The sequence below is a fragment of the Heliangelus exortis genome, chromosome 1, assembly GCF_036169615.1.
Source record: "Heliangelus exortis chromosome 1, bHelExo1.hap1, whole genome shotgun sequence".
Lineage (NCBI taxonomy): Eukaryota > Metazoa > Chordata > Aves > Apodiformes > Trochilidae > Heliangelus > Heliangelus exortis.
The window spans coordinates 49,920,136-49,938,423 of NC_092422.1; the positions used below are offsets into that span (position 1 = coordinate 49,920,136).

General features: G+C 38.0%; 1 protein-coding gene across 5 annotated transcripts in view; it reads right to left on the reverse strand.

The window, feature by feature from the left end:
* Nucleotides 1-18,288, reverse strand: part of ABCC4 (ATP binding cassette subfamily C member 4 (PEL blood group)) — a 147,366-nt gene that overhangs the window by 84,679 nt on the left and 44,399 nt on the right. For 4 of the 5 annotated variants that reach the window (XR_011725420.1, XM_071741910.1, XM_071741885.1 and 1 more), the window contains exons 14-19: nucleotides 13,370-13,466; nucleotides 12,029-12,247; nucleotides 10,059-10,199; nucleotides 8,652-8,689; nucleotides 8,194-8,294; nucleotides 5,072-5,218 (exon numbers count right to left, since the gene is read on the reverse strand). Coding sequence is in view for 4 of the 5 variants with exons in the window: in XM_071741910.1 (XP_071598011.1) it covers nucleotides 5,072-5,218; nucleotides 8,194-8,294; nucleotides 8,652-8,689; nucleotides 10,059-10,199; nucleotides 12,029-12,247; nucleotides 13,370-13,466 (743 nt within the window). In the remaining variant the exon portion in view is untranslated. The remainder of the gene's footprint in view (nucleotides 1-5,071; nucleotides 5,219-8,193; nucleotides 8,295-8,651; nucleotides 8,690-10,058; nucleotides 10,200-12,028; nucleotides 12,248-13,369; nucleotides 13,467-18,288) is intronic. The other variant, XM_071741903.1, reaches the window with a different exon arrangement.

An 18,288-nucleotide genomic window follows, 5' to 3' on the forward strand; every position in this document is an offset into this window, starting at 1 on the left:
ACAAATGCAAGCGATTACCAACACGGAAGAGAGAATCTGTGTTTTTCTTTTATAACAAAAGGCTGTCCTATAGGGACTTCTTTTCAACATAAACTAACAAACCTGTGCACACGTGAACATGCTTTAGAGCTTGGCACGGAGAGTGAAAAACAAAGCCTCTCCTGCTTTAAGGACAATCCATTATTTTTTTTTTGTATTAGCTTAAGAGAACATGAAAGCTGTCAAAAGAGCTGGTAGTTTTTCACAATCCCGCAGAATTCATCTTGACCACAAGGAAATATCTGAAAACTGCATCAGAAAGATAGCATAGATCTTGTTTCCGAAAAAAAAGAATGCAATTGAGTCATTGAGTTAAATAGGAATACAATACATTTTCTGGCATCACTACTGAATATTTATATCAGTGATGAATGAGACTACAAACGAAATATTTTAACATGAAGCTCTGCCTTGTTAACTGCATGATATGCCAAAACACCACCTACTGTAAATCACAGGGTTTAAAGACCAGTATTTCTTGTTTAAACATGCTACTTGTTCAGCAGAATCACTTGTGTGAACAAGCATACATTAATGTATACTAACTAGAGCAGTTTCAGTATCCAACTGATAGAGTATAATTTAACAACCTCATTATCAGCATTGTAATTTTCAGACTGCTGAAATATCATATTTGTTGCAAATATTATATGGTTTAAACACTGACAACATTGCCCATTTGATGCTTCTGTCAGATAAAATGCAGATAGGCACTTGTGCATTGATGAACATGCTTTTAATCCTATAAAAAAACTTTGTCTCTCAAATTATAGGTGTTTCAACACTTGATTTATGAACACCATAATTAAAATCCTTATGCCTTAAAGAAAAACAAACTCTTCATTATAACAACAGCTTTCTTTCACTTGTTTTATCTTTTAATTTTCGGAGTTTGCTTTTATATGCTGCTATTAGTTATCAGCTCAGCATGGCATTTCTGGCTGCCAAGACAGAAGAGTGTTTCTCTTTATAACCTGGTCAAACCTCAGACTCTAAGCACCCAAAGGAATCAATGTTTATTTACAGCCTCCACAAAGCATTTGTGGGGAAAAGAAGAATTCTGCTAACTGAACAGGTAGAGGAAACCCATCATACAATGTAGTGCTTTCTATTTCTAGGAAGGCCAGAAAGGCTGGCATGTCTCCCAAAATATTTCTCCTTCTTCCATGAACTGTCAGAACCAGGAGTTTGGACAGAAGCAATTAAAAAAAAAAATAAAAATCTAAATGCATACAGAATGTGTGGGGTTTTTTGTAGTGCTTCTTGTTCAATTTTAATTTTAGACAGGTCTCTGGAAGGAAGATATTCCTATTTTATCTGAACAAATTCATGCATACTGTTCATCCATTCATTCTTACAGCACCCATCAGGTTTCAGTGTCCTAAACTCAATGCAATTAAAAATTACAGGCAATCTCCACTAAAACTACCATTACTGAAAGTGATGCATTTACACATTAGTACACTTTCTCTAAAGAAATCTCTGTTCCCAAATCCCAGAAAAGAACAATTCCTTTACAAGCTAAGCAAGTAATCTTGAATCAAATCCTGAAGCCTGTCAAAACTAGGAGCTCCTAAACTATCTATAAGAAACTAATTTCAAAAGACTGAGCTCCCACTTCCAAGTCATTGCTGCTCAAGTCTCTGTTCCTTTTATCTAGCTTTCTACCAAAATTGTTTGAAACATAACAAATACCTTGAAGAAGAAACTAAATGGAGTAATGGCTCAAGAAGGGGTCCTTGATGGGACCAAAGCATTACACTATGCAGAGTTATACAACTTTTGGGCACCAACTACAAAGCCAACAATGTTCCTCAATTCAGCATTATATGAAGCTGAAAAGCTTACTGTATATAAGATTACAAGAAAATATTACACTTGCAGATAATGAGGACAACTGAACAGAACCACATTACTACTGCTCTGTGTGGAGGCTGAAATTTCACCCCTCAAATATAATCTCTAAAAACATAACAGACAAATTTTATTATCCCTTTAACAAGCTGTTGCAATGTTACACTGGGATAAAACAGATCATGCTGCCCTCTTGTGCTAGATGTGCACAGAAATCAAGCCCTTTATTCCTGCAAGTGACACATGGAGAGGAATATATAAAGCATTCACTATGAAGTAGAAAATGTCCATGTTTTCCTCCTTACACATACATTGACACGCATGCAATTCCTTACTGGGATACGGAGAGAAGAGCAAGCAAAGTTCCTAAACAGTAAAATTGTAAACTCCAAAAACAAACAAATTCTGTCAACAAATGAAGACAAGTCAGATAAATCCTAAAATACAACCACTTAATCTGTAACTTCCCATCAAGCTCTCACTGTAGCTGTTTAAGTGATGCTGTATGGGTATCTGTTTATAAATTTGAATTTCAGTCATAAATATCTGATCATTCATTCTGAGTGCTGGATAACACAATAAGCTTTAGTCACTTAGGATTATCAGATCAGTAGGGCTAGCCTGAGTGATAAGAAAGAGACAGGCATTTATTAATAAGGTTCTTCCAATGCAAAACACACTTAGAGCAGTAACATCTATTTTTAGATATATGCCAAATTACAGAAAGGTGATATCTGTGTACATACAAACACTGGGGGGAAAGGAGAGGTGTCCTCACACTCCTCTTCTGCCTCTGCTGTGTAATCCAGGTTCCAAAAATACATTCAAATTTTTATATTATCTGGGTAAGATGTTCGTTACCATTCTCTTCACACCCTTGCCCTCCCCATATATTGCTAATACAATCTGTAAAGAGAAATCCTGGGCTTATGCCTAAACTGATTCACAAAGCCTAATTTTTAAAGGAATAAGTCATCTCATTTATTCACCACGACTGATTGGATCTACACTGTTGGGAGCTGACAGACATGTCATGATTCACCACATATTTCCATTTCCCTAATGTCGACTCCCTGATGCTGTGCATTATTCTGTCTCCCCAGCAAGAACTGTCCAGAGCTCAGGATGTGGATTTAAGTTTCCTTCTTCGAGTTTGGAACACGGATTACCCCGCATTCAAAATACCAACCCTCACATTTTTTAATTGCTGATTATTTTTGGATGACTAAAACAATAAAAGTCAGTTGAGCAATTGCTTCTGCTAAGGTCTTAAGAAACAACACAAATACTGAGAATACGCTGGGTGATTAAATAACAGATCTGACACTGCAACATCAGCTTTGCTAATATGGGTCATGATAACTAATAGTTCAGCTTGGCTAAATAAAGGGATATGATAACTAACAGTTTGGCTTGGCTATTACAATCAGAAACATAGGAAAAGGAGCCTTTAGTATTTCAATGTCTTTTTCAGTTTGTCTTTCATATTAAGGCATATTAAAAAAGAAAGAAAAAAGTAAGAAAAAAAGACTTCTACTGAAATCTAATTCAATGCAAAAAAAAGTCGCATCTGAAGTTCTGAAAGATAAATATGAAGGAAAAAACATAAGACAATGAAACATGGGTATTAAAAACAGAATTTTAGAACTGCTACATGCTGCAGTTCTGAAGAAGAGCACCATCTCACATGTCATCTTCTCCTTTATCTTTTTTCCTTTTTCAAAAGATGTATACAGTGGGACAGCAGTACCTTTGCATGCTACCATGACCAAAAGAAAGATGAAGGGGAAAAAAAAATATATGCACACTGAAGTTAATCTTCTATTATAAAATATCTGCTGATAAATAAAAACACATCTGGAAGTCAAAACAGCGTGTGAATATCAGTGATAGGCAGGTTTTAGAGGCCTATAGAGAGCACTGCTTATTTGAGCTTCACAGTATGCTACAAAGCCAACATTTACAGAACCTGATGTTTACTTTGTAGTTCTTACTTTGTTACGATGAGCCAGGTTTATGGGTAGCCTTACAAGATGAGTATGTATTCCCTCAAAACATCAGCTAATGCCTACACACAAGGTAAAAACAAGAGAGCAAACAGGACAATCCTGCCTCTTAGACAATAAACCCCATCACCACTATGATTCCTTCTGATGCATCTGCTCTCATTAGCCCTCCACTAAACCTGTCTCCTGATCTTATGCTTCACGACCACTGTCAAGGACTAGAAGTGAAGGCAGACAGACTCACAGTACAAACAGATCATGTAACAGTCTTAAAATTCTAGAGCTGTAGATTTTTTTTTTTTTAAAAAGGGGAAATTGTACATGTTTCATTAATATCATGGACACGAAACTTTCTCCACGAGTTGTTTTTTTCCTGTGAATACTCGAATTTCTCTGAAACAATAAAATCATGCCTATGCATCCTTACAAAACTATGAGAACAAGTCTATGTTCCTTTTCCTTACTGGAGTGAAGACTACTTGTTTCCCATCTAAGTCTGTCTAGTAAACCAGTATCACCCCACATCCCCTTCACTCTGTTCTTCACTCCAGCTTCTCTTTTGTTTCTTTTGAAGAACATGAGTCTGGATTACAGTTTTAAAGGGGATGCTCTATACATCTGAGCATTCTGGAAGGACAGTAAGTTACAGAGTTTCTCAGAACTCTGAACTACTACACGTTAATTTTTTTTTTTTTTTTTAAGGGCAAATAATTAGAATCATAGAATCAGCTGGGTTGGAAAGGACCTCTGAGATCATTAAGTCCAAGCCTTGACCCACTAACACTAATTGTTGGGGTTAAGCTTTGAAGGAAAAGCATAAGAAAGGCATCCCCACAAAATGCATGCATATGCATTCAGCATGTGGAAGGTACCCATGTGTAAGTGAGTAAGAACAGCAATGCCAACTATCAGGTACAACACCAAAGCTGCAGGTATTTCATTTTTCTGTAGAATGCATTTGCAGAAAATAAGATCAAGCATCAAGAAGCAGCCAACATTCTGACTTCCAAATTTAAAAGGACCACACTGTTAAATTTACAGATTTTAGCTAAAGAAAAACAACCCACAAATGTGCAAAAATACTATAAAAATGTAATTGCCCAGAAACAGTATAGTTAACATAATGAATGAAGTACATCAAATATGAAGAGGTTTTTTACTATTAAACTTACCTATAGGATTTCTGTCAAAAAACAAGACAGGAGCTTTCAAAATAGATTGAAACATTTTGTTGTGCAATGTCTGACCAGAATTAACAAGAACTTGAAACATCAGAAGACTTCTGATTATGCCAAACAGTATAGTAGCCACTGTTAAACCTGAAATAAATAAAAAAATAAAAAAACATGGCTAAAGCATGCATACAGATAAGGATCTTTCACAAGGAAGAGAATTTAAAAATGACTCTAAACTAAATTTTTGTTGACTTCTACATATAGCAGGAGTCCAAACTTAAGCCTAGAGAGTCAAGACTGAGCACAGTACATAGATATATTGTTACTACCTACGATTACTATCCTTTAAACAATTTCACTTTTTCAGTTTCAAAGAAGTGGTACTTGATAGAAATGTAGGAAATGTCTGTTAACTCATGAAATAAATCTGTATTAAAATCTTCTGCGTAACAGCTCTGCTAAGGGATTAATTTCACAGCACTATGTGTAAGCATGGCTTGCAGAGGTCATTGTGAAGATTCAGCATTTGCCAGCAGGTATTAACCAAGCAATATATACATGGCTATTTAGAAACAACCTTGAGTTATTCTCAATCAGCCCAAACCACTCATGCCATTCTTCCATTCATGAACCACATCAAATTATTTAAATTATGTGTATTTCCATAACACAATATTGGATGCATCCCTTACACCATGTGAAATAGAGGCCCTACAGGGTATTGGTCTGCAGACTGTTTGTCTGACTTCTGGGCACACCTCCACTTACAAGACAGTGGTGCTACCAGGCAAAAGATGGAAACAACAAATGATGAGACTGCTGCTGCAACTCCTTGCTGGGTGCAATCTCCACTGTGCCCAAATTTCAGCCAACGAAGGTGAACAGTGAAGGTGTTACCATTACATTTGCCAGTGTTCCCAAGCTTCAGGTGATCAGCTCCAGAAAATAAGTATAGCCACCATCAGCCCAGATGTTCAGACCTGAGGACACCCTTCTGTTAGACCCTATCTATCAACATAAAACTTTGCCTATTCTAAGGGCAAGTTAAAACTTGGGTACAGCTCTACTAACACTGGGGAAAAGTGAGGTTGTAAATTTTATGATGTAGATAAGTCAATCAGTTAATCCATTCTGTTTACTGCTGTATATTCCCAAGATGCAAGAAAAGTCATCATGATTTCATTTATCTGCATAGTTTATTGCCTGCATTAAACACAGCATAAAGCACAGAACATGCTGATGTGAAGCAAAAAAGCATATGGCTGAGATCAGAGCTTATTTGCCTTGTCCTGACTGCTGCATTCGAGGTTAGGTAAAAAAATAAAACAACCTTGCCCATAGTAACTGCACGGACCCAAAAATGAAAGCTGGGTCCTGCAAAAAGAGAGCAGAAGAGATACTAGGCAGGAGGCTGTGGCAGAGCCCATGCCAAACAGCAGCTTGTGGGGACCATGGAAGGAACCTCACATTTCTGTACAACTTCACTCAGGCTTGGAAGCCACAGAAAGTTGCTGATGTAACCCTTGCCAAATGAATAACCAGGAAAGAGCTAATGGATGGGGAGAAGGGAGAGGAATGAGACTTGAAAGCAAGTCCTTCATCCAGTTTGTCTCATGACAAAAGTTTTTACTTTCCTTGTTTACAATCCTACCACCTCAGTATGAGACAAGGATTCTTTGCATGTTCACTTCTAAGAAAAGGTGTGGAACAGTTCTGGCCAATGAGGTTTCCCATTAATAGAAATTTTACTCTTCTAAATCTTTGTCTCACAGAAACGTGGAGGACTGGGAAGGAACTACCGTGGTGATTTTTGTTTTTTCCAAACAGACTCAGAAATAAAAATGTTAAAATATTTTGTACAGAAGCTATAGAAAAAGTTAAGTTATATTATTATGTACTACATATAAAACGTACTACCTTTTTATAACTTTTTCAATTACATTTACAATTTTGTGTATGTAACTCCATGCTGTTTGTTCAACTACTGCAGTATCTGACGGAACAGTCTGCACATTTCAATATAAAAGTAACTTTTGCTGTTCTGCTATCTAAAACAAAATTTGCCTTTAAGGATGAAATTTTCCATATGTGGTTAGGGACATGCAGTCAGAGAAAGCCAAATTTGCCACACTAAATCATACTGAGCAGTCCACTGGAACAGCTCACGAAATAAGACATTACACAGAGAAAGTAACAGCCAAGTTATCTGGCTCCTAAATTGTTGCTTCCCAGGCCAAGCACAATATTTTCTGTCAAGCACTTAGATCACATCGATTCCCCCCCCCAAAAAACCTAAACAAAAAATCCTCCTTCTATCTGCTCACACATAAGAGTGATCTTCCAAATGTATTCAATACATATTGTTCTGGTACTCCACCTGTTTTCTCAGACCAATTGTTTACATCTCCACCAAGAAATCATCATGGCATACAAAAATGTACATAACTAGAATTGGTAGATAGAGTCTGTGAGCGTATTTCTCAACAAGATTTTTCTATGCCCATTTTTACTACATTTCAGAGCAGTACCTCAAGATGTTTTAATGCTGGAATACAATGATCAATGCCCTTTGCTGGATATTAAGAGGCATGGCTACCTATTGAAATATACTGAAATGCTTTTTAACATCCTGCTTTGCATACCCATCTACAATGCTTTTTAAAAATTGGTACTTTTGTTATAGCACTTCAGAAGGAATGTAGCCATGCCAAGTTTTGGAACAGCACAGAATGAGGATCCATGTCTAATCCCTCTTGCCCATCCATATAATGACTGAAGATTTAGCTCAGTGACCTATTTGTATAGACAATAACCACAACCTTACAGTTACTGACTTCCTGAATACCCAGTTCCTAGTTTACTTTCCAGTATCAGGCAAAGCAAATTTAGAGTCTGCATTCAACTTATTTCTTCTGTTAGATCTTTTAAAATTTTATTTATTCCAATGAATGTATTCATGAAGCAAAACTCAGGCTCCCAATCTGTTAAAACATTACTCAGTTACTTCTAGAAATCACATTTCACCATATTGCCATTACTTCACACCTCTCAAAACTGCTTAGTATGATAGGTCAGATGGTAAATAGTTCTTCAGATATACACATGTGCATGTGTATTACCTGCATAAATTCCCAAGTAAAAGTTAAGGTCTAGATGTTCAGTCTCATTTGCTCCATTATTTCCATTTGTTGTGACATTCAACTTTTCTTGATGATTTGCCCTGTGGAAATGCATACATAAGATAACCACCATCAAATCACATTCTGCAAATATTCATGAGTATGTTTAACTCTTTCTAGATTCAACTCTGTTGATATCTTTAGCTGAAAAAATCCCATGTACTGATGTTGTCATATATCACACTGTGAGTAGTAGCAATCACAGGCTACTTTTTGGCACATAGTTGTATTATTTTTTCCCCACACAAAATTAGTGGAGATCTGAAAAAGATCAAGCATATTCTGAGGTTTCCTAGAAAAGGTTTCTCCCACCACCTGTGCAACTCTGATTTCTATTACACAAACAGCACTTAACTGAAAAGGCAGAAATGACCAACCAATTATTTCCATCAACTTACCAGTAAGAAAGCCACCAATCTTGGAGCACATATGCCACCTTGAGTAAAAGAGAATCAAGAGAATACAAGAATCATCTTACAAAATGAAAAAAACATTAGAAAATTAAAATTTCCTTGCTATTCTTTCATGTTCTCTGGGAAAACATCACATATTCAGGAAAGCGTGCCATCCAGTCTTTCCAGATCAGCAGCAATTTGCAAAGCACATTAGAAGGTGCATTAGAACCCTCTACAAAGAAAGAAGTTACCTTAAATTACCTTCATGATAGCAAACTAAAGGAAAGCAATACACTTAAGCAAACAAAATATAGGAGCTCTTCCTAATGTATGTTAATTGCACATTAAAGAACTCATTTTTTCAGTCCCTAAATTTGCTACTAGAGATATTCCAAAATGTTTTTTGATTAACAAACTTTCTAATGTTACCAGTCCAGAAATGTGTGTTTACGGGAGATAATTACCAGAAATAAGGTTGAAGGAGGATAAGAGAAGAGAGGGAGGGAAAAACTCCTACTGCCACCTTCCTTCTGTGCTGAGAAGTGACTACAAACTTGTAACAGGGTTCTTTATCTCAAAATACACCTCTGCTCACATGAATTCTAACTTCTGGATGGTCTAATGCAGAGATTTGATCATGCTCAGCTATTTTTCCAACAGTCTCAACTCAAGGACAAGCAAAAAGGAATTAACATGTCTAAGTATATAGAGTATTCTTTACTGCCAAGACCAATCATTTCCATGAAATGAGTTTAAACTTTCTCAGCAGGAAACAGAGCAAAAGGCAATACACTATCTTCACACAGCTTCCTCAGCTCACCATTTCTTTCAGTAAGTTTCAAAATGATTTTCCTTGTTTAAAAATTATTTCACATATCTGCTACAGTCTGCATGACACACAATATTTGCCTATCCTCTTCCTCACTTTCTTTTTGTGCTGACCTGTGACCCTCCCTCTAGTCCTTCTCATAACTTGCACTTACCAATGGAGGAGCTTCTCTTCTAATGCTTAGGTTGGACACTGTCCTCCCATACTCACACTATTTACCCTCCTTCAGCTGGAAACACACTGATTGCTCAGATTTGTTAAGGACTACTTTATACACCTTTTAATTTTGTTCTCCATCTCAAAGAATTTGACTGGCTTATCATTTCTGTGACACAGTGTCTTAAAATGTATTAAAAGTATTAAAATGGTTGAAGCAAGGCTCAATGCAAGAGCTTTTATCACTTTACTTTGGTACTCAATGATGATATACAAAATACCATGAATATACTACAAAATTATTAAAAAACATGTCCCCAGTGAAGCTGAACCAGTAGCAAGCATCCACTAGGTTAAAAAGACAAAAAGTAAAAAAGGCAAAACCAAAATACATTCGGTATTATTTGTTGCTCTTGACAACCTACCTGTGCCAAAACATTGAATAATATAAGTATAAAAATCACAAAGTAGTTTGTTCCTGCAGTGAAATATTTTCTGTAAACCTTAAAGTTTATTTTTCCTTCAGAACGATTCTCCTCTGGCACTGCAGCCATTGCATTTTCAGCCTGAAAAAAAACAAAACGAAACCAAAAAATGAAACAAAAAAAACCCCAAAAACCAAAAAAAGACAATCAACCTCACAGTTATAGATTCAGACTAAGCTACTTGAAAAAGTCATGGCTCAGAATTAGCAAACAATTAAATAAGGAGACAAGTGATTACACATAGATAAACTTCAAATATTGGAATGATAGCTTTGATTTAAAAGAATTAGTGGACCAATACTGAAAAATCGACTCTGCTAAACAACACTGTGAGGATTTCATTTTGCATTGCATCACAGTATATAACTTGACTTCATTTGCAGCCAAAAATATCTAATCTAATTGATTGCTAAATCAATTTTTTCTCTTATTATGCACTACATTCAGTAATAACAGCTCTGGTAACGAAGTCCTTGACCTAGGAAAGATTCTGTTTTCAGAATGCAAGTGTGCTTAATATTTCCTTTTCAGAAAAGTACTTAAAAGAAATAATCTTCTGCAAGTAAGCACCAAAATCAATCAAATCAATCAACATATGCCTAGATTAACAAATTACCCATTAAGTTCTAATCACCTCCCTGTAAGTACCAACAAAGCATCTGTTAATAGGGAAAACAAGTAAAGACAAATGAGAAAATCATATTAAGCAAACACTGGATGGGGGACACAGAGACAGAAAAGGAAAAAATGAGACAGCAACAAAGAAGGTAAAAGAACGACCCAAATTAACAATTTTTTTTCCCCCATGGTATATGAGATATAAAAACTAGTGCCAGTTCAGTGGACACAGAACACTTGATTTTGTTGTCAGCAGACATGGCTGTACAAGAGCAGTGGAATAAACAGACTTGACTCAGATGTGAAAGGAGAAATCCCACCTACTCACCTATAAAAGAAGAGAAGCCTATCTTGGTTTTTTTTTTTTTGTTTCTCCAGCCCCCAACCCCATTCAGCAGTTCTAATGCTGTTAAAAGTCTGGCATGCCTTAGTGGATTTAATACTGGAGTCACCACTGGGATATTAATTGTATCAGTTAAGTTTACTGGTTTACTGCTTTTGGGCATAAAACTATTCCTCCAAAACGGTATGAAAACCAAAAGTCTGTAGTTTTGGGGTGGTTTGTTTTGTTTTTAATCTCACTGCTTTTTATAGCAGAAAAGAAATAATATATACCCACAGCATAAAGGTGACAATCATCAGGGACACACAGGGATTACTTGTTCCATGTGTTCCATGGATGAAGTGCTAGAGGGCTACAGGGTTCTTGTGGTGTTTTGCATGAGTGCAAACACACCAGCAGAAGGCCACCCCTGGTACAGAAACCTTATGGCTGCTTTTGCACTGTGCAGATCAGGAGATAAGAAGGCACGGGGAAAGTCAAGCTGGCACCATATAAAAGCTGTTTTCACCAGAGCAATCCAGTGGTGCCCCAAGGTTACACCCTCAGGGCCAGCTCAAGATCATGTGGGTATGTTAATGGCAGCCATGCAAACACATAAAACCTACCCAAAAACACTAGTATGGGCCTTTTAAAGAGCTGCTGTCAGAGAAGATGAAGGAAGCACAGTACGGTGTCTTTGGACACTTAGAGGAATGCCTCCTGCATCCAGCAGAGCCTGAACAAGCTCACTCTGCTGGGTTTGAACAGAACAGAACAGAACAGAGCTGTGGGATGCCTTCTGCAGCCCAGGTGCCAGGACTACCAGCCAGGCAACAGTGCCCAGCAGACCCACCACGAGTGCTAATGCAAGCCCTGAAATTCAATTGCAGCAGGAAAAGCCCTTATCGACGTTTAAGTTAAAAAAACAGCCAGCCAAGAATTGAGACATATCTCTCCTTTGAGCACTTACGGGTGGTTTTTCCACTGCTCCATCTTTCTGTGAATGGGCAGAAGAATCCTGGGACCAGACAGAGGACTCTGAGAAGGTTCGGTTCCGGGCAGACTTCAGGTTGGGGGTTCCAGGAGCTGACGACAGCTGTTCTACCTCCTCATCTTTTTTCAAAAGGGAAGCAAAGTCGATGCCAGACTTCAGGAACTCTGAATAGGTACCTTTCCCCACCATTTTACCCTACAATTAATATAAGCTTTGATTATCTTCATTATACTCCTTCTGTAAAGCACAATTTTTCCTATTTATCCTTTGCTGCCTCTGGGGTTCTGCAGTTGCTGAGCACAAATCCCACTGCAGTAACTGAGCTGAAGCCTCTATCATCAGTTCCTGATTCAGAAGAGCAGACACGAGCTCTTCAGCCTCTAACCAGTCCCTTCCCAGCAGCTATCCAGGCCAAGGATCATACTAACAGGATGACAAAAGTCCCAGTTACAGCCAGGTGAGAACTGCCTTCTCCAATAAGGTCCAGGAGACAGCCATGCAGCTTTAGGACAAGCTGTCCAACTATAACTATAAATATAACTATACACATATAGATATGTAACCAATAGTCCTTCTATATTACTCCAGGCTAGGGGTAAACAGCACCTTAGTTTTCTGGGCCTCACAGAGCTCTATGAGGAGCAACACAAACCATTTCCACACTTCTTACAGCTCTATCACAAAAATAGCTAAAAAAAAGTGCTGTAACTGGGAGGAAAAAGATAGCTAGTAACTCTGTAATGTATCAAACATAATCTCATGTACTTAGTTACCCAATATTAAAAAAACTAAACAAACAAATAAACAAAAAAAAACCCAACCAGCTCAAATACTTGCATTTCCCCATAAATATCTGGTACAGCAAAGTTTGGAAAGAATCTGTTTTGCCTGCTCACCCTCAGAGGTATCTGTGACTATTTCTCAATCTTAATTTTAAAAAGGGACTGGTTGCAAAATGAACATTGTTCTTGTTTCTTGCACTTTTGTGTGAATAAAGAATAACAGCAAAAAAATAATATAGTGTCAAAATATGTAAGCCTCTCACAGCATATTACACATGTAAGAAAAATCAATAACTGAGATTACATGTATGCATGAGAAAATTCATAAACAGTTTTCAGGTAAGGTACTCTTTAAAAAATCAACTTATTTCAGTAATAATTACACATCTTAAAAATATATATGATCAGAAAAGTTATTTACAAGCTAGAAATAAAAATCTGCAAGTGTTTGGGGTTTTTTTTTCCCCCCATTCTTTGATTAAAAGGATAGTTAGAAAGTATCTGATATAAAAATATAGACATTGAAAACACTTACATCTTTTAAAATTAGAATCTGATTTGCAGCACGGAGATATTGCAACTGGTGAGTGACTAAAACAGAGATCTTCTGATGTAAGGCCTGACAAATACATCTGCAAAGAGATGGTGAAATTGATTATAAAATGAAGTGTCCTAAAACATTTTGGTTATTTCTGGAAAACACCTTCTATTCAATTATACAGTATTTAAAATAATAAAAGAAGATGTTCATTCTTACTAGATTCATGCAAATTAAATGTAACAAACATGTTTCTTATTTAACTATAAATTTTCAAGGTTGGGAAAAGAAATTTACTATTTCTGGTCTAGGGTGAACGAAGAGCAAATATATTTAAGATATACTGATATATCTTATGTTTAAGACTATTTAATTAAAACAGACTTAAACACCCTCCTAACAAATCTAAATGTCATAAGCTGCATTGCAAAGAGGGCACTTAAAAATTAAACCAAGGGAAAGGGAAAGCAGGGCAACATATTAAGGAAGAATACAGCAAATAAAAAGTAACTTCTTTGAGATGCACTTTCAAGCAGCTCTAATAGTTAGCTAATGAGAGTTCTGGAAAAGTAAACAGTACTTCTGATCTGAGGTACATCCAGGTGTATTTTGAGGTAGAGGAGCAAGATCCTTCAACCATCTCTGACCTTTTCTCATGGCACCAGGGCTTACTTTACTCTCCTGAACTTTACATGCCTAGAGGCTTCCCCAGAAGTCTGGGATTTGGAAGGAGAAGTGAAGAAAGAACTGAGCACACCAGAACCCGCTGGCAAACGCAGTTCAATATCCCATACAGTTTTAGCAGAAAAGCTGCCTGCTATTTTTTTTCAGCAGAGCCTCGACAGGCCATCAAACCAAAAAAAAAACAACCAACAAACCAACCCAAAAAAACACAGCAGTGGAGCAATGTGCAAGTGCAGAGGTTTGCAAGAATGCTGACCATGTACAAGGTACAACAGAGACAGCAAACACACACCTGAGTATCCAACACTACCAACACTCTCATTGGCTTTATCCCCACAGTAACAAAGAAGGGAGAAAAACCCTTGGAGAGGACACTTTTTCTCAGCTACTCCTCTTGGAAAACTGATATTGGCTAGAACTGAAGTGTCCAGCTAGGATGTTTACATTAGCATTTTCCATTTGGGCCAGGAGTACCTTTTTGGAAATTGTCTCCCAGTTGTCTCAACTCAGTCTTTTGCTGCTCACACTGCTGAGTGGTATTACGGCCCATGAGTTGGACTTCTAGACAAAACCAAGCAAACACTTTGGTACTACCCCTCATCAGTTTTCTGCAAACCAGGAAAAAAGTCTGCAGGACCAGGCTGCAGCCTGCTCAAAGCAGAACCTTCAGAACCACAGAGGGACCTTGGCATGCAGCACTGAGACCATACTGCTTACTACATGTTCATATTGTCTACCCAATTAATTCCCAACACAGCTTAACATCTGCTTTATCACTCTTACAAAGACTGTAGGAAATAGAATACTACAAAATGGTTAATATCAGTGCCAGTCAGCAAAATTACGTGCAGAAAAAGTATATTACAGTGTTCCAAATAAACTGTGCAGTAAAATTAAGTTAAAAGTCACATTCCTTCTTAGAAAGTTATATGCTTGTATGTAGCATTGAAAAAGCAACTATAAAACCATGATGTCATTCTTAGTTGATCAAGATAAAAATTAATCAAAGTATTTGTATCTCTGTAACAATTTGAGCAGTCACAACTATTTATACCCCAAGCTCTTCAAGAGATTTTATTCTGGTGTGGTTACTGTCCACCCTCTCAGGAGCCACTGAAATAAGCCACATGTCAACTAGAACACCAGCTGAAGACATTCAACAAACACTATCTGCAAAAAAACCTATCTAGAGAACTGGCCAAAGACCAGAGAGCCTATAGGATATTTAATTTCCTAGCAGGAAAGCCGCCAAAAGAGAATATACCAGGTGTTCATGGTGAAGAGATCTAGCTTTCCCTAACGTAGTCCCTCCCCACAGCCTATACACCACTTTGATCACTGAGTTTTCTATGTGCCAGATACATGTCTAACAGCTTACTGGGATAAACTAAGGCTGAACAGCTTTAAATCTGGACCCTAAGTCACAATGTGACTGCTGCACTTTAAGTTTGCATTTGTGGGAGGGGTGGGGAGGAGAGAGGAAAAGAAGAAAAAAAAAAAAAGGAAGTGGGTTATCACAGGATCAGAGCAAACCAATTAGAACTGTCAGAGCTGTCAGCACAGCATCTTGTGTGATCTTGATCTCAAGAGAGAAGGCAAAAAATGACCTCTGTGGAAATATAAATTTCCACTGATACATCAGGTCGCTCAGTTGAGAATTTCTGAACAACCAGCACCTCTCGATTTGATGTCTATCTGGGTAGAAAGAAGCTAGCTGAATAGTTTGTTGATAACAGGTGAGTAGAAAAATTGTTGGCACGATTCACTGGCACCAGCACAGGGAGGAAAAATTGCAACAAAGAGCATATACTTAGATCTATTACTGAGTTAAACAACTCACTGCTCAGACAGCTCACTAGAAAAATTTGCCATTTAAAATGCTGTACCCTCATGAAGAACAGAAGTTGCAAAACTAGTAAATACTAAGTATTTGTGGTAGTAAAAAAATAATACTTAACGTCTGTTTCAAAACATCAAACTACTTGAGTTTTATGCTTGAAATATTTTTTTTTTTTTTTTTAAATATTCTCTCTCCCATTTGACTACATCCATTCTGCAATTGACAGTGACCTTTAAGTTTGTACAGTGCCTTGGTTGCCACAAAAGACTCAAACCATATTCAAAAACAGGCTCAGCAAAACCAATTATAATAAATGGGCTGGCACAAAATGGAGATTTCATCAGATTCTTATTGGTGAAAATTTGGGTTTGTCATAGAACTGAAAAAGATTTAAAAAACACCCAAAGGGTCAATAACTGTTTGTTTTTAACTGGCTCGCTAAGGCTTAGTTTTATCGTGCATTTACTTTTGGAAATACTGCTCTGCATAGCTGAAGAAAAAAACACATCAGTTCTAGGTTAAACACACAGTTACAGGTGAACCACCAATTGACACTGTCACCCTTTCTCACTGAGGATGCAGAGAACCAAGGAAAAACCCCTCAACAGGGGACATACCCAGTCCATGTGTTCAGACATCTGCTGGAGTACGCCCAGAAATTCTCTGAACATGAGCCAGCAGTGTGCCCAGGTAGCCAAGAAGGCCAATGGCATCCTGGCCTGGATCAGGAACAGTGTGGCCAGCAGGTCCAGGGAAGGGATTCTGCCCCTGTACTCAGCCCTGGTGAGGCCACACCTCGAGTCCTGTGTCCAGTTCTGGGCCCCTCAGTTCAGGAAGGAGATTGAGGTCCTGGAGCAGGTCCAAAGGAGGGCAACCAGGCTGGTGAAGGGACTCGAGCACAGATCCTATGAGGAGAGGCTGAGGGAGCTGGGGGTGTTCAGCCTGGAGAAGAGGAGGCTCAGGGGAGACCTCATCACTCTCTACAACTCCCTGAAAGGAGGGGGTAGCCAGGGGGGGGTTGGTCTCTTTTCCCAGGCAACTCTCAGCAAGACAAGAGGGCACGGTCTCAAGTTGTGCCAGGGGAGGTTTAGGTTGGACATTAGAAAGAATTTCTTTACTGAGAGGGTGATCAAACATTGGAATAGGCTGCCCTGGGAAGTAGTGGATTCTCCATCCCTGGAGCAAGGGTTGGACTTGATGATCTCTGATGTCCCTTCCAACCCAGCCAATTCTATGATTCTATGACCTTTTTATTTATTGTTTAAACCCCCACAAAGCTCACCTTCCTTGTGCTTCTCCACTACTCTCTCAAGGGGCATACTCAACAGAGTATGACTGTGGGCACATTTAACACCTGACAGTAGGACAAATTACTGCACAAAATGTAATCTCTGTAGCCACATTTGTTAAACACAGATGCACACACAGGGTTACTCTCACACAGCCAGAAGAGATGTAGACAGAGAACCCAAAGGTTCTTCAGTACAAGGAAAACTGGGATGAAGGGACTATGAAAGTTATACAGTCTTCCTCAACTGATAATCACTTTAAGCTTAAACCACTGCTAATAGATGTTAGGTTGTTCTGTATGTCTGCTTGTTTTAAGCTCAAAACCAGAAACTTCAACATCCTTGAAAATGTGTTCTAGGGGCAAGCTACCTTTATCATTACTATTTTTTTTCTTCCTCAAAGTTCCACGCTTACATCTTCTGGTACAATTTAAATCCACTGCTTCCCAGAAGACAGTAGACCAGTTTCTAACTGTGTCCAGCTGAGACCTTACAGATACAGAACATCATAGGAGGATTACTTTACCTGTGCTGTTAGATACAGTACTGGTCATAAATCCCAAGGCAAAGTTTCCTTAAGAAGAACATGACATGTCTGATTCACAGATTTGTGATCCACCATAACCTGCACCTTCTTTTCCATAGAAGTGCCACACTAGTGATCCCTGCTCACTGTATGTTCATGGAGAAATGCCTGCTGTGTACAACTATTAATTCACATCCTGTAACCAAGACTTTCCAAATCCCTGTTCATCTTCAGAACTGCCTGAAGCATTACCCAGCTTTCTATCACCAGGAAATGTAGCATCAATGACCTTCAGTCATCATCAGGAGCATCACCCTCATGACAGATGTCTCCAAAAATTACACCCATCCAAGATTTTGAACAAGATTTTAAGTTTAACAAACCTAAGTAACAGTACGCTGTCACTCATTTAAAAATCCCCCCGAACTTTGACAGCAAACTTTTACACAATTAAAAAAATTAATACCTTGAGCTTGGATACTGGGGAACATGCAGCAGAAGACACTCAGAAGGGGCCCTACAGCAACACATGCAAAGGCAGTGTCTTGGTGCTTTTGTGCATACAAATCCTCTTTTG